The sequence below is a fragment of the Eupeodes corollae genome, chromosome 3 (genome assembly GCF_945859685.1).
Source record: "Eupeodes corollae chromosome 3, idEupCoro1.1, whole genome shotgun sequence".
In the NCBI taxonomy this organism is placed as follows: Eukaryota; Metazoa; Arthropoda; class Insecta; order Diptera; family Syrphidae; genus Eupeodes; species Eupeodes corollae.
This window is the reverse complement of record NC_079149.1, coordinates 65,129,017-65,148,863: the sequence shown is the minus strand read 5'-3', so window position 1 is coordinate 65,148,863 and position 19,847 is coordinate 65,129,017. Positions and strand designations below refer to the sequence as shown.

General features: G+C 32.9%; 2 protein-coding genes across 2 annotated transcripts; one reads left to right on the top strand and one right to left on the bottom strand.

Annotated features, from left to right (window-relative positions):
* Window positions 1–25: 25 nt before the first annotated feature.
* LOC129951919 (serine/arginine-rich splicing factor 7) lies at window positions 26–7,319 on the bottom strand. Its single transcript, XM_056064283.1, has 3 exons — window positions 7,155–7,319; window positions 6,658–7,046; window positions 26–703 (listed from the first exon to the last, which is right to left on the bottom strand). The coding sequence occupies exons 1-3, from the start codon at window positions 7,155–7,157 to the stop codon at window positions 325–327; spliced, it is 771 nt and encodes a 256-aa protein (XP_055920258.1). The 5' UTR covers window positions 7,158–7,319; the 3' UTR covers window positions 26–324.
* A 3,541-nt stretch (window positions 7,320–10,860) lies between these two features.
* On the top strand, window positions 10,861–18,942 carry LOC129949152 (heterogeneous nuclear ribonucleoprotein 27C). The gene is made up of 3 exons (XM_056060427.1): window positions 10,861–11,052; window positions 14,161–15,088; window positions 16,381–18,942. The coding sequence occupies exons 2-3, from the start codon at window positions 14,594–14,596 to the stop codon at window positions 17,146–17,148; spliced, it is 1,263 nt and encodes a 420-aa protein (XP_055916402.1). The 5' UTR covers window positions 10,861–11,052; window positions 14,161–14,593; the 3' UTR covers window positions 17,149–18,942.
* Window positions 18,943–19,847: the final 905 nt, after the last annotated feature.

Below are 19,847 nucleotides of genomic sequence, written 5' to 3'. Positions count from 1 at the left end.
TTGAATATTTAAACATAATGCTGCATTTTTTATTAGATGACAGTTTATTTGAGTAACTTTAAATACAATTTTTACACATTTTCTTGTCAGTTGAAGCTTGGGAATAATAAAATATAAAAAAAATCATATCAGTTAAAACTGAGCCGCTAAAAATATGTAAAATTGCATTACTTGTTGATCTAGAATAGAACTTACAATAAATATTTTAATTGACTTTCTTTTTAATACAGAAAGTAAATCCTACGAGGTATCGCTCTAATACCGCACACTTAAGTAAATAAAATGTCAAATTGTCAAATTAATCAGGATTCAAATTATTATCAACTAGTCTTTATGATTCTTTGAAATTGGAGATCGTGATTTTGTGCGAGCACCATGGCTACGGCGAGAGTTGGAACTACTTCTTTTTGAATCGATGCTGTCGGCCCTATTTCGACTATGACCACGTTTTGGGGAACATGAGGAGTCGTAGCGACGTTTTGGCGATCTGGCCACTCCATTTCGGCCATCATCGTTATGTCTAACACCATTTTCATGGTCGTTTTCTGTGGAACGTCGACTGCTTCGTGGCTTGCGTTCATCACGGTAATCTTTTTTTGGCGAACGAGATTTGGATTTGCTTCTTGAATGAGAGCGTGAGCCTGTATGGGACCTGGTTCGCTGATCCCTTGAATAACTTCGTGAGCGACTCTTGGATCGGCTTCTATGAAAATAAAACAAAAAAAAATGCAAAATATTTATTATTTTGTATTAATTAAACAACTTCAATAAAATAGTTAAGACTTTTATAAAGTGTATAAAATAAGTGCAAAGAAGGGCTTAAATGCATTGAAAGATAAAGGGAATCATCAAAAATAATCATAGGGCAATATGTTTAGCCAAGTATGTAGACCGATTTTTCAACCCCTTTTAATATTTAGTATACTTCAAACATTGCAAAAATTGCAAATCTCTTTATCAAAATTATTAAACACTCCCGATGTCGTTGACCCTTAACATTTCGCAAAAAGAGAGGAATTGTGATGCAAACAGAGGAAAAATATACACTGTGTATTTTTTAAATGAGGGAAATAACTGATTCTAATAAGAATTTTTTTTTATATAATAAGTACACACTTCTTAAGGGGATATTACTACCTTTATTATGCAGAGGCACAGTGTGAGCAGTAGGAAGAGGGGAGAGGGTTTAAAAGGAGATGTCGGTGCACATTGGTTTTGAATTCCTGAATATTGCAATGGCTAGGAAAGACAGAGTGGGGTAAGGCGCATTCGCGTAATAAGGCTAAAGAACGAATCTCTTTATTTGACAGTACAGCAGAAGTTGGGCTCGAGGGTATACTGATGAGCATTTCTAGAAGCGCGATATTACGGTTGAACTGTTTAATGAGAGGAAATCAGTTGGCTATGTAACTAGATCATAAACCGTTAAAATAACGGTAAAAAAGGGTCAGACAAGAAACCTTTCGACGATGTTCAAGCGAAGTAAATCAACTCATGATGATATCATCTATCAAATTAAATGCTTTAGGTTCAATAGTATCCAAGAGGCTTAAGTAAGTTGCAGGAGCACCAGCTCAGAAATGGAAGTAATACTCAAGCTTTGGACGTTCTTGTAGATAACAGCCAGATCCGAAGGGGTGAAATATTTCTTGCATCGCCTAAGGAAACCCAAATATTTTGCGGCATTTTTGGCGACATCGCGTATGTGATCGTTCCACGAGAGGTGGTTGGTGACACACATACCGAGAATATCGAGGTGTTCACTCTCATTGATGCAAGTGCCATCCATGGATAACGGCAAGGGGCGTATATCTCGTTTTAATGGTATAAGATAGCATTGGGTTTTTGAAGTATAAATTCCACGCCGTATTTTCAATCCCCATTATACAATGAGGTCGGAATTTAATGAGCTTATCATATTTTGTCGTCGCAGTTCCACATCTGAAGAAGAGGAATGTGAATCTGAAAACGAATGAGAAAAGCTAAGAGTGCTATCGTCAGCGAAACAATGTATTGGATTAGAAGTTGCAGACAGGAGATCATTAATAAAAATGAGAAAGAGTGTTGGAGGTAGAACAGAGCCCTGGGGCACACCAGCATTTATTTTGTAGTTTTCGGACTTAAATCCATCCAATACAACTTGAATTGAACGATTCGAAAGGTAATTACTAATCCAATGAAGGAGGGATTCATCAAAACCGAAAACACCCATTTTCGATAAGAGAGTCTCATGCCAAACCCTATCAAATGCTAATGAAATATCATGTGCAATAATCTTACTTTCTCTGCGAAAGCCGTATTGTCGGTCATTAAAAAGCTTTCGATCTTCGAGATATTTCTTGAGGTGATAATTAATCAGCGTTTCCATGACCTTGAAAAGAAGAGACGTAAGTGCAATCGGTCGGTAATTAGAGATTGAGGAAGATTCGCCTTTTTTGGGGATGGGCTGGACAAATGCAGTTTTCCATCCTCTCGGAACGAGACCTAAGGAGTAGGATAGATGAAAAAGCTTACGCAGTGTTTTTGCCAGCGTTGAAGAACACCTCTTCAGAACAATTGCGGGGATACCATCCGGACCATAGGATTTATGTGTTTTTAAATCTGTAAGGACTCTTGCTACAGTACGAGCGCGAAAAAAGGGTTGGTCCCATAGAATCACTAACTCGCTCAAGTACAAGCGGAGTCATAACACTCACTGGCAGAGTAGAATTGGCGGCGAACTGCCTAGCAAAAAGAGATTAGCTTAGAATGTAAAATAAAGTAAATATAATTGAAGGCAACATACACAAATAATGAAGTTATATGTTAATGAACATTTTAATCGTTCAAATATAAGAAATTAATTCACTAAGAATTGGGATAATAGTGGAATAAGTGGTAGAATATGCGAATATAAGGGCCTTAAGGCCCTAGATAAACAATGGGAAGCGTGGTTAAGAGTTTTACGAAATAACTACGAATACAAGTACGTAGTATGTAGCATTCGTATCAGAAGCAAGACATTAAGATAGCAAAGCTGTTTAATTTGTTCATCTCTAAAAAGACAAAAGACTTAAAAGTAACAGTAATATTCCCAAGCATGTGAATGAAAAAGTTACAATAAAAAACAGCCGATAGCTTGCAGATATATTTGCAGAGAAACCTGAGCGATATTTTGATAGCCGAGAAAGGACATAGGCTACTTTTTACTCCGGGAAAATGACGCATTGCTACTGAACAGATTTAAATGAAATTTGGTAAGGAGATAGTTTGAGACTTAAGAAAGGACATGAGTTACTTTTGACCTCGGGAAAACAACGCATTTCCATTGGAAAAATTAATTTCCGGGGAATCTAATCGCTTTCACTACCAAATTACCAAAGATTTGAATAATATTTGGATAAAATTTGTATTACGGAAAAACAATGCATTCCCAACCCTTATGAAATAAGTTGCCAAACATGTTAAATTTTCATACACGTATATTACTCGGGCTTCGCGCGCCAGCCTCAAGCCAATTTCCAAAAATAATAATTTTAAACCTAAACCTTTCACCGCCAAACACGAGCCATGTTAATAATTCACTGGGTCTGTCTTCTACTTCTGATAATTCTGTTTCGGCTGAGGCACGGGGCGAGTGCACGGGCGGTGGTCGCACGCGGACACTACGGCTACAGATTACTCACCTAGGACGAAATATTATAAAAGCTATAATCATGACTGGAAAAGAAAAGGAAAAAATGTTTTAATTTCCCGCATTCCGATAAAACCTACCGATTTTCCGTTTTAGTTTAAAAGAGTGCAGTGTCCTCTGAAAGCAGCATTTGCAATAACAATTAATAAATCTCAGGGGCAAACGCTGAAAGTTGCAGGTGTAAATTTGAAAAATAAAAATTGTTTTTCCCATGGACAAGCATATGTAGCTCACGAGTCTCCAACCCACAAAATATTTACGTTCTGGTCAAGGAAGGAAAAACAAAAAACTTCGTATTTAAAATGTATAGCAGTAACCTATCTTCTTCTTAAAATGTATTAACCTAACCTATGACAATCACACTTAGTATGGCCTCATCCCATCTCGGCACAATTCAAACATACGTACAGGTTTTTCATACTACTATCCAAAAAATACAATAAAAAAACACAATGTAGAAGTTGTAAAAAAAACTCAATATAACCTCAATGTGGTCTTTAAAACACAGTTATGGCAGGAGACAGAACAAAATTTCGAGAGAAACTCGAGTACGAATGACTTCGTTGAATTCAACATTCATATAGTTAAACAAAAATTAGAAAATGTATGAATTTTGTGTTGGACACAATTCGTGTTATTGATACCTCAGCCTTCCATTCTCATTTTATGTTAGGTTAAAAGATAAGGCCCATTGTGAGCTTCTTATAAAGCGAAGAAGATATATGATATCCTTTTTAGCTAGTATATTGGGATTATCAAAAGAGTAGTCTCCCAGATAAGTTTGCGTATTAGTGAAAGAACAGGGCAAGTGCAGAGAAGGTGAGAGATTTTTTCCTCGTCCATACATCTCCTGCAGAAGTCATTTGAGGCTACACCAAAGTCATATTGCGTGTCTGCCTATTAGACAGTGGCCCGTAAGCACACCTACTAGAGAGCTAATATGAAGTATGCTTTGCGATAACAAGTCCTTAGAGCGCTTTAGGTCCAGTGGACGCCATATAAGTTTTGTGGCTGCGCATGTTGGTAAATTGTACCACCTAGGGTTTGCTATCGCGAAAGCTGTTTCTTTTAGCAGAAGTTTACATGTAGCTATCGGTATACCTATCTTCTCCCTTTCAGGTGAAGGTTCCATTTTTAGCGATTTTATTGGCTCTATAATTTCCCGTGATGTCTCTGTGGCCCGGCACCCAACATATGTGAATGTTAAATTGCTGCGCCATCTGCATAAGAGACGATCGACAATCTAGGGCTGTTAGAGATTTGGTTAAGACACCGTCAAGGGATTTGATAGCAGATTTGATGTCAGAGAAGATGCGGATATCAGAAGTTGATATCACGTTTTCTTTTAGCCAGGAGAGATCGCTTTGATCGCTAAAATGTCCGCTTGGAAGACGCTACAATGATTAGAGAGGCGGAATAAGATGCTTAGATTAAGCTTTTTTGAGTACACTCCACTACCAACTCCCTCATTTATCTTGGATCCATCTGTATAAACATCGCTTTACAATCAGGGAAATATTATATTAATTGAGTTTTATTAATATTCAGTTCTTATCCTTGAAAATACAAGGATTAATGATTTAGTAGTTTTATAAATTAGAATATTTTTTTTTAGGGTTGCATGTCAGAAGTCTTGGATTCAATCCCTGCCTGTTTTTTCACACATACTGCCTCCTGCGAGGAATTGGCAAATCCTCCAAGAGTAATTCTTGTCATGAAAAATGCTTTCTCAAATTAGCCGATCGTATTCGACTTGAAATTAAAGAAACCCCTTATCCCTGACAACAGTATTCGCACACAGGAATGTTTGAGTGGTTCAAGTCATTAGCAACTAGTTCCTAACAGACCGGTACTTCATTTTTTTATTTATTAGGACAACGGGCCTAGAACACAAGGCGCATGTTGTTTGAGAGTAGTTACTCCGTAATTACACATCTGCAATCTTCGAATTTGGACCCTATCAAAAATGTGTGGTACGAATTGTTTCAAGATCAAGAAAACAGTGAAAACTCGGTTACAAGAACAATGATGTACAATTAGGACAAAATATACGTACACAATAATATCATCAGCGACTCAACGGAGCCTTATTTAATCAAAGGTAAAGGTAAGCAAAAAACGAATTGTAACGGCACTTAAGCAGGTTAATATTTTAATTTAATATTTGAAAAGTAAGGCAGAGGTTTAAACGTATCGAATAAAGGCTCATTTCATGGTTCTAAGTTGCTAGTGCTGAAATTTGAACATTACTATTAAAGTGAGTACACATGAAGAGCATCATTTAATGTGCGCGCTCAGTCCAACGAACTGAATTTATCGATTTACCGGCGATCGCAGCAATAAGGTTATGTGATTTGACTTTTTGAATGGGGCTACGTTTTAACGCAATGTTCACATGAATGAAAACCGAACTCATTAAAAACCATTATTACTCAAGTTACTAAGCTCTACTTCCGAAACCGAAAAATTAATGAACCCGTACCTTGAAATACCTATTTGTATTTTAGTTCTCTAGGAAATTTGAACATTTTTTTTCCTGGGTTAATACTTAGATCCCGAAGATGTCAATTACATATTGAACAAATGGATATGGCTTTCGTCATGAATCATCTAGGAACATATCAGAACAATATCAATTTTGTGGTTCCACACAGAAATCACTATGAAACAAAGGGTTTGCAGATATTTTGGATAAAGGTATTTAATGAGATACCAAAGCTCTTTTAAGGCAACTAAAGCGTAAACCAAATGTTCATCATACCGGATTTTGCATCTACATTCTAATATCGAATGCATAACTATGGCAAGCAAATTTTGGCTGTATAACTTTACAATAGGATTGGAATTTTTAAAGGATAGTACTGAAAAAGTTTCAAATATGTAAGCGATTACATTGATGGCATATTTAATTCCTAAGCATTTGCTTTGTGGACAGAGTTGGAACGTTCCGGATATTTTGGTTTTTCATTCATATTTGTACTTACCGGCGCCTTCGTCCATAACGGCGGCAGTCGCGGGCGTAGTGTCCTCTACCTCCACATTCGTAGCACTTATCGTCCGGATGGAATGGACGTCCGCCACTTTTGGATCCTTTCCTGTCATTTCGGCCGCCGGCATATCTACCGGTGGATAGTTCTACTCGAGCTCGACGTCCACAAACCGTTCGTCCATCCAAACCTCGAACTGCATCAGCTGCATCTCGGGCATCCTCGAATTCCACAAAAGCAAAACCGGGCGGATTTCTTGCAATCCAAACACTCCTCAGAGTGCCATAGGTGCTAAATGCGTACTCCAATTCATTTTTTCTTGCATTATTTCCCAAATCACCTACATAAACCTTACGATCACTAGGATACCTCGACATTCTTTTCGACTGCAAAATCAATAATGTTATTTTTAATTTTGTATTTAAAATGAGTTATTATATTTGTTTCTTCGACAGACAAAATTGATAGATGCAAATTCACACATAAATTATTACCATGATTGTGGCTTTATTGAGTATATATAAAAAATTTTAAATAAATAGAAAATACTTTTTTTCAAACGCTTTGAAAATTGAATAGTTTATGCAAAAAAAAACATGCTTTTCGGCACACCACAAACAACGCGCAAACACCACCAAACCTTCATCCACCGGGAAGGTAAAAAGTTCTGTATGTGGATAGTGGAATCTGGAATATTTACAGCAGTGCCATCCTAAGGGCAATTAAATCTTGATGTGATTTAAGCACTATTCACATGAGCACGACCAACGACCAACGAATGAACGAATATTCGTCGATTTTGACATTTCTTTCACATGAGAGTTTTTAATTCGTCGCGAATGAATAAACAAGAATGATTGTTTTAGGTTAAGTACGAGCGATTATTTTATTCGTTGCGAGTGTGGATGATGTGGAACGCGAATAAAATTTGACAGTTCGTATAACCTTAAATTTTGTTCGCGACGAATAAATTTGTTTTCTTAAATTTATTTATATATGACATTGAAAAGTAAAAGTATGTTTCATAAATCAAATAGAAACTATATTGCTATAAGTTTGTTAAAAATTTGTGTGGAAATAATGTCTTCAAACGTATACAAATTCACATTTTGTAATTCATTCGTCGTTCGTTGGTCGCGCTCATGTGAATACTACTTAAAGCCTGAAACTTACACGTGACTAGAATCTCCGAACTAAATAAAAGGCCACAAGCCCATTTTAAAATATTGTTCAATACCATTGACTTCTTTAGTCATTGACCTACTAGATGTCGATTTCATAACGCTACTGTCTTCAGTAGGTTCAGCTGAAATAGTATTTTATTGATTTAGACAAACTTTATAAATAATAGATTTGACCAGTTTCACAAACGGTTGGTTATTTAAAATTAATAATTATCTATCCCACCAAACCTAGAAGAAGGGTGCTTAGCTAAAGTGCTAAGATCACTTTTCAGAGGGATTTTTCTATAGGAATATGAATCGACTAGCAGTCCATATCTAGTACGTCAATGTCCTATTTAAAAGTGTGCTCAGAGGGTTACTAGATTCCCCGCAACCTATGTAGTTGGTTTGATTTGTGTGCAGTGACCATTGCTGTCTACAACAAAATGAAACTTTAAGGTACTTATCCTCACCAATTGAGCATCTTTTCCTAAAAGCAATTTTAACTCTTTTAAACTAGATTTGCAAACATGGCAATTGCGTTTGGTAAGTGGTCAATGTAGATTTCAATATAGAAAACTGATTACTACGAATCAATACTTTTCTTTTCGTTGAAATTTTTTTCTCTTCATTTATGAAACATTGAAATAATAAAGAATTTCATAAGTTAAAGAGGATTTCAGCTGACATAAACGACAAAAAATAGAATCATACACAAAACTAGAAAACCTAGAAAGTAGCTTGTTGCAACTTACTTTGTCGAAAACTCGCACTTCAAAGTTTCTAGCAACTAAGTGTTAGGCTAGGCGCGCATCCGATCACCTCGAACCAATTCCATAGTTTGTGTCACAAGGAATTTTAGGTAACTGCACGCAAATTCAACTAAATCGTTGAACAATTTTCTTAAAGTGCAAGAGAGAGAAAAATTTAGTCAAGGTGAATAAATGTTTCCAGGTGCTCACCTGGAACTTTTTCGGGGGCGACTTTCCATTACCGCAGCACGAATTTCCTTCTGATTTTTTTTTACAGTTAGGTAGGGGTCTCAATAGAACATGTTTTAAATATTAGGGCGAGGAAACAACTTTAAGTCATAAAAAAAAATATTTTCTTTTTCCGACTTAACCCTACTTTTTTTGTATTGCATTTTTGAGCCTAAAACAAGTTTTTTTTTAATTGATAGCATGGCGTACTAACAGCTACGTATGTAAGGGGGAGCATGCTGTCACCCTGCAACCCCCCTGCTTGGGGTAACTATAGGATTTGGGGTGGGTGCGAGTTTGGGTATATGCAAACTACTTTTTGCATTTGAGCACTAAAATCAAAGAAATCCCCAACAAAACAACAAAAACAAGTATGGCAACACTGAACAAAAAACAGGGAAGAAATGTCAAAATCAACCATTTTTGTGTGTTTTGTATGTAAAAAAGTGAACTTTAAAAATTAATTAAAAATAGAAATAAATGTTTCCTCGCTCTAAAATTGCTATAGTTATTATTTATTTGCACATATCTATCGAATAAAAAAAACCGCGAGTCGAAATTCGTGCTACGGTAATGGAAAGTTGAGCCCTTTATCGAAACCAAATAGTTCGATTGTTAGTTGCCCTAACATCGCGCACATAAGTAACTCCGAAAGTAATCAACGAAATTGACCAATACACACGAAACATTTATTCACCTTGCCTAAAATTTTTTCTCTATTGCACTGACATAAATTATTTAACGATATAGTTGGAATTGGTTCGAGGTGATCTTCTAGCTTGTGTCAAAACACAAGCTAAAAAGTTGCTCGAAAGGCTGAAAGCATATGCTCGGAAGTCTATAGTGCTCAGTTTAGAAACCAAACAGTTTCGAAACTAAAAGTTGCATGTGCGCGCCTAACCTAATGCTCCATTTTTGTATGTAAAATCTAGAGTACTATCATCGCGAGATTATACGACGATGGCATTAAGTGGCTACAACACCATTAGCTTGTGCAGTTTTTTTTTTACTTCAACTTTTGTATATACAACTTCCTTATTATTCTTATTCTTGTCATGGAAAATGCTTTGCGAGGTGTAACGCCAGCAAATTTATTGTTCTGTATAGGGACGTGCATGATTTCAATTTAACACAAATTAAAAACTAAGTAATAGTTTTATGCGTACAGATACGTGATACGCACAGATTTAAATGTTTTATCAAAATTAATGAATGGTTACTTTCTCTAATCTCTTCTGTTAATTATTTCAATGATTTCTTGAATAAGGTCTGGCACACACTTTAAAAATAAGTTCCCTGCAACTTTGTTGCCCGGAGTTAACGTCAACAGCGAGCAATTCCAGGTACTTTTTAGCGCCCACCAGACAAATCTTGGAGGAAATTTTTAGTTTTCTTAAAATCGTTGGTAAAAGGTACTTTTAATTCTTTATCTTGTTAATTCGCATTTACATTCATAAAAGTATCAGACTTATGTTAGAAAAATGTTGCAATTAGTTGCATGAACCTAACAATTAAAAGTAAATTAAATTCTTGAAAAAAAGTGTAACAAACCTTAAAAAGTGTAGCATAACATCAAATTTAAATAAAAAGACAAAATATAAAGCTTATGCCAACATTATAGATTCTAAAATAAAGATAAACATTTTCGTCTTACTATAATCTTGATTTCTGGATTTATCGAATTACCTATAATGCAGAAATTGATATCTTCTGCATTTTGGTTTTTTCTCTTATTTACATTTTTTTTTTCAGAAATCAAACTTAATACCTATGTAACTTGAAGTGCGAGCACTACCTACAATTTGTATTCATTATTTAGCAGCTAGGAGCGCCATTTATTTATTTTGCGCCAAGAAACGCACCCAAACACTAGCATCAAGCCTTAAGCCGCCGTTAATGGTTGGCTTACAATAATGCTTCTCTTGTAAAAGTAAAATAAGTGTGAAACGTGGCAATGAAAATATTTCAATCTTGTTTCAAATAACCCAAGTGCAAAAGAGACAACAATACTAATTTTAATTTTGTTTCGTACCCAAAAAGAAAAAATCGTGTTCCACTCCGTATAGTGTATAGCTGCGTTGTCCATTTTCGAAATCATTTTATCATGGTTAAGTTAGGTTATATCGTATACATCAAATCATAGAATTAATTTCTTTTAAGTTAGTGCTGTAAGCAAAAAAAACTAATTTTTTTGGTTTGAAGTGCAACAAATATAATTCCAAGGCTTTATTTGTTAAATATAATAAACGGTGAGATTAAAGTTCTAATAAAAATATTGTTTTTTCTTCTTTTATTTATATAACCCACACTTATTTCAATATTTTGCACTTGTGATACATATTTTTTTGAAATAGAAAAAATCAAGCGCCCTTCTCAAGCAAATGTTAATTTCTTCAATCTGGATATTCATTCCATAAAATGTGACTTTCGTTTTTTTTTCTTGCTTAAAAATTAATTCACCTTTATGTACATGAGTACATACAACGAGAGTGAACAATCATGTATTACAAATTAAATGCGTAGGAACTGAAAATATTAAACCCCTTCCAAAAAACCGATAGATACATATGAAATTTCCTGAGTTCAACTGTTCAAGATTGAAAAAAAATTATGTCGAATCATTTTACGTGTAAAGTAGATACAAGTTTTATGTGAATAATTAAGGATAATGTTGCGTGCTTTTCTTTAAAGTATTTGGTTGTGATCCCATTCCCAATACTTCAAGGAATACCTAATTAATAAAAAAAAAATGTCTTCACCATTAAAACACTTCACAGTATTGCCAGATGTTAGTTACAGAACACAAACTTAAGATATGCACATGTTCTTCTAAGAAAACAAATACAATTTAGGAAAAATGTTTGAAAACGTTGTACAATATATAATGTATTGAAATTCAATACTCTTCTCGCTTCTATTAACGCTTTAATTATAATATATACCTTGTAAAAAGTACGATTTTTGTATTAAAGTATCCATCTGTTGTGTATTGAAATTACAAGAGTGAATGGAACATCAACTTGGACTCCCCAAAAAATTTCAATCACCGTTGAATTGTTGCATCAGTTGCGTATACACCAAACAGGATGCATATAGGTAGAATGAAAATATTTATTTTACGTAGGAATTTTTTTATTTTGTTATTGGGTTTAAAACGTAACAGGTATTTTAGCATATTAGTAGGAATATTCATTTTAAAAAAATACAATTAAAACGAATCCAAATCACCCTCGTGATCTAGCTGACAAAATGAACGCTTACTTATAAAACAAGTTAATGCCTACATATCAAAAAGTTTTAAAAGGCACTTTTAGTCCATAAAAATTAGCTTGTTTACTCAAGTATTAGCTTGTTTACTCAAGTCTTTTTTTGAAATATTCGTTTAAACTTCATTCAAGAACCCGAAGACTTCAAAAAATTATCTACTTAAATCTCAGTAGATAGAGTAAGCTAAGGTGTTAGTTTGTTCTCGTTTGTTTGTTGTAAATGGATTTGTAAAGTAGGGTTGTTAAAAAACTTAAATCGATTAAGGAATATTCACCCAAAAACAGATTTTTAGTGACTTTGGTATCGTTTAAAATAGACATGTTATACATTTTTGTATAGGTCGATATTTATTTAATGGAATTAATAAAGATCAAAATATTGTTTCTTGCCAGAAATCATGGGGTTATTGGCTTAAATAATAACTAAAAAATGTATTGATTTTTCTCTGTAAAATGAATAGTATTTTGCCTTGTAACCTCATCTTTCATATTTTACCTACAAAGTAACGGAAAAAAGTATTTTCTGTTATGTTAAGATGAATTTTATAATTATTTGTTTCCAACAATAATGATGCATACAATTTAAAAATTCTGGACGATTTGCAGCCTATTGTTCGCGTTTCATTCATTTGCAAGGAACTGGAATAAATTTAAAAATACAAAAATGTTGACAAATAAGTTCTGAAAACATGCTGCTGATTCCTACTTCAGTCCCGAAAAAATCTGAAAACAAGAAAAAGAATGGAGGAGTATAGTACCTGCAATTCGTATTAAAGCCCTTCCGAAATATTTGTCTACTAATGACAAAACTTTTTGATTTGTGTGACAGTAAGTCTAACTTTTTATACAAATATTCTGTTAACCCAGAAACATAATCTACGTCTGCGGGACGTATGGCGCGGGGAAAAATTGTTATATCTTTTCAATTATAAGCAGTATTGCATTAGTTTCTTATGTTTGCTCAGGACTAAGTCAGAGCTTGCATGGTGGTTCTTAAATTCACGCTTAAGATGCATTAGGGCCAGTAATGACTATGTAATACGTCTGGGAGACGTATGATTATCTTTTGTGAAACTTTTGTGCCCTTTTTTTTGTATTGTATTTCTCAATGAACTTATTTACCAAACATTAAGACTCAAAGTCAACTCAAAGGTTTCTTTAAAAAATAAAGAATTTTGTTCGTTCTGATTTCAAGGTGGTTCAGATTTTTTATAAATTTTGTTCAAAATTTACTTCTTTTGTACTTAATTATTGATTCATTTTACTTTAAATAAGCCAAATAATTTATTAAAATACAAAATAATGAAAAATCAATGGTCATCTTTAAACGCGCTTAATTAGTGCCTTACGTCTCTGAGACGTATGATTATCTTTCTAGGGTTAACTTCGACTTAATGGTCAAAACTACATTTTTTATTTTAACTCAATAATATGCACGTGAAAATTGTATAGACTTTGAAAAAGGTTGTACACGTCAATTCTTGTATATTATACCTATATATTTTTTTTATTTATAACTTGTTTTTCATCAAGTTTGAACTTTAAGTAAAACTTTACGCTCCTCACAAGTTTAAAAAATGTATAAAAGCGAACAATAATCTTTAGGAATAAGTGACTCAGGGTTTCTTGATGTGTTCTTCGTGATTTGTTTACTCACAAATAATATCAACAGAATTTAATGTCGCCGCCATTTGCAAAATTTTGCATTTTGCAATAAAAAATGAAAACTTGTGCCACCTGTTGAGCATTTAATTTAATTACAGATTATGATTTTTAAAAAAAATTGTTATAATAACCTTAATAACTACTGTTTAACAGATAATTTTGTTCTAGAATTATTGGTATATTTTTTCTAAAAATCATAAACAATAAAGTATGAAAAGTTGAAAACACTTGTTATTATTTTTTGTTATTTTCATTTATATTGAAATCTGGCAACGCTGTAATAATATTAATCAGTTTGTCATTATATACATAGGCCTTTTCATTACGTATCTATACATGAAAGCATAAAACACATGTATGAAAATCTTGAATTATTTCCAGTTTCACATATTCGTCTCTTTCTTTTTCTTTTAATTTTCTTTTCAGATTTTGTATTGTAAACGTAGACAGCTAGTATAGGGTAGTTATCTTCAGCATTAAGATAAAAGAGCATAACTGCTTAGTCAATCGTGAGCCTACTAAATAAGCAACCGGCGTTTCTTCATTCTTCATTTTCCAACATCCAACGACGACGACAAAAAAGGAAAGTAATACAATTTATAATTAGAAAGTTACGTGTCGACTTTAATTATCATTTGGATATCTTTAAGATAACTATATAAAAGAAAAAACAAATTAAGTGCAACGTTTAAATATATAATTCTCATAAAACAAACACAATTCACTAGTTTGTACGACAAAACAAATAAAATAAAAAAAAAAACAGATTTTTCTTTATTGAATATCGCCCAAGACTTGAAAACAAAAAGTAATTATAATCACAATTACGTCAATTATTAAAAAAAGCCCGCAAAAAATCATGGAGGAAGATGAGAGAGGCAAATTATTTGTTGGCGGTTTGTCATGGGAAACAACGCAGGAGAATCTGTCGCGGTATTTCTGTCGTTTTGGCGAAATTATTGATTGTGTTGTAATGAAAAACAATGAGAGTGGCCGATCACGTGGATTTGGATTTGTAACGTTTGCGGACCCGGCAAATGTGAATCATGTCCTGCAAAGTGGACCTCATTCGTTGGATGGCAGGACGATTGATCCGAAGCCATGTAATCCCAGGACGTTGCAGAAGCCAAAGAAGGGAGGAGGCTACAAAGTGTTTCTGGGTGGTTTGCCGTCTAATGTCACCGAAACTGATTTGAGGACTTTCTTTGGACGTTATGGAAAAGTAACCGAAGTGGTTATTATGTATGACCAAGAGAAGAAAAAATCTCGTGGATTTGGTTTCTTGTCGTTCGAAGAGGAATCTTCGGTAGAGCATGTGACTAATGAACGCTACATCAATCTGAATGGCAAACAGGTATTTATTTGGTTTTTCTATTTATCTCTTGTTTTACTTTTGTATCTATTCGTGATTTAAACTCTGCAAACTTAACAGTAGGTACCTGCCTACATATAGGTACATGTATTTTGCAAGATTAAACGGAGAAAGTTTTTATAGCATTAGATTGAGATTTCTACTTATCTAGGAATATATACCTAACTTACTATACGATGTTTGATATAGACTAATCAGTCAAAATAAATATAATCCCTATTTTTACTTTTATTAACTGACAAATATTTGATGTTTAGTTATCTATGCAACTCGTGCAACAGAAAAAACCAAACTCGGTACTCAGCTATTTCTTAGTGTGTTCAACTTTGTAATAGGTACATGTTTTGTTTTTGGACATTGGGAAAATTCAGAGAATATGAAAATACAATCTAATAGTTATGATAGTTGGAAAGCAACATTTAAAATGGTTTATGAAAAAATCCATACATACGTATGTACCTACATTAAAAAGGCAATCAAAATTAAAAATCGCAATCGTCTAAGATTTAAAAGAAATAAATTTAATGCTGCACTAACTTTCTTCAAATTATGATGATAGATAGCTATACTCAGTCTTAGGTGCAATCCATTTGAAATATCAAATGGTGACACGTGTCTTGATTTAGCTCGAAGTTAGTATTTAAAACAAAAATCAGTTTTCCAAAAACTTTGCTTAGGGCCCTGTTATAGCTATCAGTAAAATCCATCATTAAAATTTTTGTTTTTAGTTTTTAAACATGGTACAGATTTATTTCTAGCAAAAGATTGATGCTACAAGATGAATCCTATATTCAAGTATTATTTTTTTTCAAATAGAAATATGCATTTAAAATTTAATTTTATATATACAGGCAAAAATCCTGTTTTGCTGTTGTTACAATTTTTTTACTGTTTCGATCACATCATTAAAAATTTTACTGATGAAAGGAACAGTAAACAAATATCAGAGGCGTGAACTTCGATGTTATGATAGAAAGAAAATAACAATTCAATGACGTAAATTTACTGATTGCTATAAACGCTCATCAGTAAAACATTTCAGATTCCTTCTGTTTCAAATTTTACTGATAGCTTTAAGCGGCCCCATACCCAGCTTAACACTCGATACATTTTTTTTTGACTTGTTCAGGGTAGTTATAGAAATTGAAGACTTAAAAATTCGTAGTTGACATTTTACAGTGAAATGTATTTTTATTATTTAGAAATATGCTTATAAAGTTTGTAGTTTTTTTTAGATCAAACAAAATTTAAAGTCAATTTTTTTTTAATTTAAGGTTGAAATCAAAAAAGCTGAACCCAGAGATGGATCTGGTAACAATAGTAACAACAGTGGCGTTGGGGGAGGATACGGTAAAATGAATAATGAATGTAACCATTGGGGACCACACCATGCTCCTATCAACATGCTTCAAGGTCAGAATGGACAAATGGGAGGCCCACCTCTAAACATGCCCATTGGAGCCCCGAACATGATGCCAGGCTACCAGGGTTGGGGTACATCTGCTCAGCAGCAGGGTTATGGCTACGGAAGCAGTGGACCGGGATCCTACCAAGGATGGGGTGCACCTCCAGGTCCTCAAGGACCTCCACCCCAATGGAGCAACTATGCAGGACCACAACAAACCCAAGGGTATGGTGGATACGATATGTACAGTTCGACCTCAACCGGAGGCCCATCTGGACCTTCAGGAGGCGGCAGCTGGAACTCGTGGAATATGCCACCTAACTCTGCAGGTCCGGCTGCACCAGCTGCTGGTGGTGGTTCAGCAACGGATATGTATTCTCGTGCTCAAACGTGGGCTGCTGGTGGTCCATCTTCAACCGGCCCCGTTGGCGGAATCCCAAGAGCTGGCCCTGGAAATTCAGCTTCGAAATCTGGTTCAGAATATGACTACGGCGGTTACGGATCTTCGGGCTACGATTACGAGTACAGTAACTATGCAAAAGAACAAGGTGCATCAACTTATGGTGCCGGCCCAAGATCAGCCTACGGTAACGATAGTTCATCGCAGCCGCCATATCCCGCTTCACAAGCTGTTTAAGGTAGCATTTTTTGATTGAGCAAATTGTATAAAAATTGAACTACAGAGATTTATTCAAATTTTCAATTTATTAATACACATACATTAAAAATATTTGACACAATTATAAAATTTAGCTAATTATATATATGAAAAATACAAACTATTTGCTAAAAATTGATAAAAAGAACACAAAAAAAATAGAATGCGGAAGTAATAACTAAATTTACCGTCTGCTCGTCGAACTGTTAAGTAATATTTATTGGTAATTTTAAAAGAAAGAAACATAAACAGAAAAAGAAAAACAAAAGTTACGAAAATAGTTTGCACGTACACAATAAATTGTATTATTTTCTTTTGCATTACAAAACTAGATGATTTGTTTATAATAATTGTCAAACAAAACGTCGGCAGAGAAGTGTGTATTCGGTTACAAATATATATATTATATACATATACAAAATATATTATAAAAAGTTAAATTAAAAATACAAAAAAAAAAAAACATATTTAAAAAAGAGACACTTTACTAAATTAAGAAATAGGTAATATTAACTTCTACTACTACTTAAAATGGGATAAGTTCAAAAATTAACGCAAAAATCACCTGACGTAATTATAAATATTATTAATTCAATATTTCATAGAGAAAAATAAAGTAGAATTAAATAAAGTAAAAGTAAAATTAAAGAAAATAGTAATAAATCGATTAAAACTCTGACTGTTAATTATAAAACAATTTGTTTAACTATGAAAAGAAAAGAAAAAAAAATTCAAATATCATACACCATTGGTAATCATAATTATGATTTAGCTTTTAAAGCCCTTGCTTTAATTAAATTACTACGATGCATAGGTTATTATTAGAGAGTATCCGATAAAAGTTATTTTATGTAAGGGGAATGTCCAAGTAAAATACGATTTGATTTGATTTAATTTTATTGTTTTCGAACGAATATTGTGTATTTTTATTAATTTTTAATTTAATTTGCCAACTTTTTCATCACTCAGCGCAATTGTTTTCCACTATGAATTTCCTTTTATAAATACTAGTACGCCTTTTTTATTTTATTTTTTATATATATTTTGGTTATAACTTAGTTTAAAATAAAAATAAAAAAACAAAAAAATAAAACAAAAAATCAAGAAAAAAGAATTAAATGATTTTCTGAATAAACTCTGTTTTGTTATTATAAATAGAAGAATACAAGTAACAACATTAAGAAATTGACTGATTTTACAATACTATGAAATATGAGCTAACGATACTTTCATTTAAATACTTTAGAGATAATTGTTCTTAGATTAAAAACAATATTGTGTAAGGCATATGTTCTTTTTGACGAAATTTCAGCAATAATTATACCCAATAAAACTCAAATAAGTTTTAAGCCAGGAAGGATGTAAATTACTTGTTTCCTTTCTGATACATATTTTTAATGTTTGTTTTTAATTTATAATGAACACAGTGCCTAAGTAATCAAATATCTATTCAAGGACATTGTTACTAATATAAAAAAATAAGTGTAAACTCCTTCAGAGTTGTGTTGAATTTACTTAATAACATAAAAATAGTAATAAAAATAAAATAAGTGATTAGCTCAGTAAACACCCAGAATAAATTCGTAATTTTTACATGGACATTTATAATTCTAATTCTTTTTAACAAAAAAAAAATGTTTGCAACCAGAGACTTACTTTATTTTTTTCTTTTAATGTACGTATTTATAAATATTAATTAATGTTTTAATTCGAACATACAATATATATGGTTTATTTAATAAACATTTCAGTTTGGTGAGTGTTTGAAGTGGATATTTTTCAGATTATTTCTTGTTTAAAGTATATTATAACAATTAGCAGGCATTTGAGTATTTATAATATATATATATAGTTTGTTATAAATCTTCAATCATATAAAAACTTTGAATACAAAAAGAAAATGTATGCGTTGTAAATTTTGTGTTTTATACTTTGATGCAGTTTTTATTTAAATTATTATTGATAATAATGACAAATAGATTGGATTTGTGGATTTCTCAAATTGTATTTCTGTGAATTTATCAAAAAAGTGTTCACTTCTCAAATAATTCGACTTTATTTATTTTTATTCTTAATGAGAGGAATGTTTTCGTTTGCATAGAAGTTAAATTTGTTTTCAATTGGTAAAGAGGTTTTTTTTTTTAAATGAGTCTCGTCGCTAAAAATGCAAATGTTAAGTAGGACCATTTTCGCAATTTGCTTCGCGAAATGGTCACACTTTTTTAGTCTCTAATATCAAAAGAAAAAAATGAAATTTTTACTTCGATTTCAACTAAAAATTAAATTTAAATTATAGGGGCCCTACTCTGTGATGCGTTTCGAAAGCCAATCCGATGCGAATGTGATATTCGATTCGTTTATGAATCGCACTCTGTAAAATGTTCGAATCGAATAAGATAATCATCTAGTACTTTTTCTATATATAGAATAGATTTGCCGAAGCTCAAAGTATTTCTTATGAGATTTATCAAAGTAAATATAAAAAAAAAATCAAAACAAATCACAAAAAAAGACGAGGAAAAAATTAAAATTCGGTCATTTTTATCACTTGAAAATTATGGTAATTACATTTTTTTACACTTCACTGCTTTGCCACATCTCTCTTTTTAATTCAAGCTTAGAAAGTTTAAGCTGATTTTGTTCATAGTCATTTGTCTTTTGCCAAGGTATACTTTTTT

What these genes read in the sequence shown, in the direction of transcription:
- LOC129949152 (XM_056060427.1), top strand. Translation starts at nt 14,594, where the DNA reads ATGGAGGAAGATGAGAGAGGCAAATTATTTGTTGGCGGTTTGTCATGG. An exon ending in TCAATCTGAATGGCAAACAG is followed by an intron (nt 15,089 to 16,380) that starts GTATTTATTTGG and finishes TTTTAATTTAAG; the next exon opens with GTTGAAATCAAAAAAGCTGA.
- LOC129951919 (XM_056064283.1), bottom strand. An exon ending in CGTTATGGACGAAGGCGCCG is followed by an intron (nt 704 to 6,657) that starts GTAAGTACAAAT and finishes TTATTTTCATAG; the next exon opens with AAGCCGATCCAAGAGTCGCT.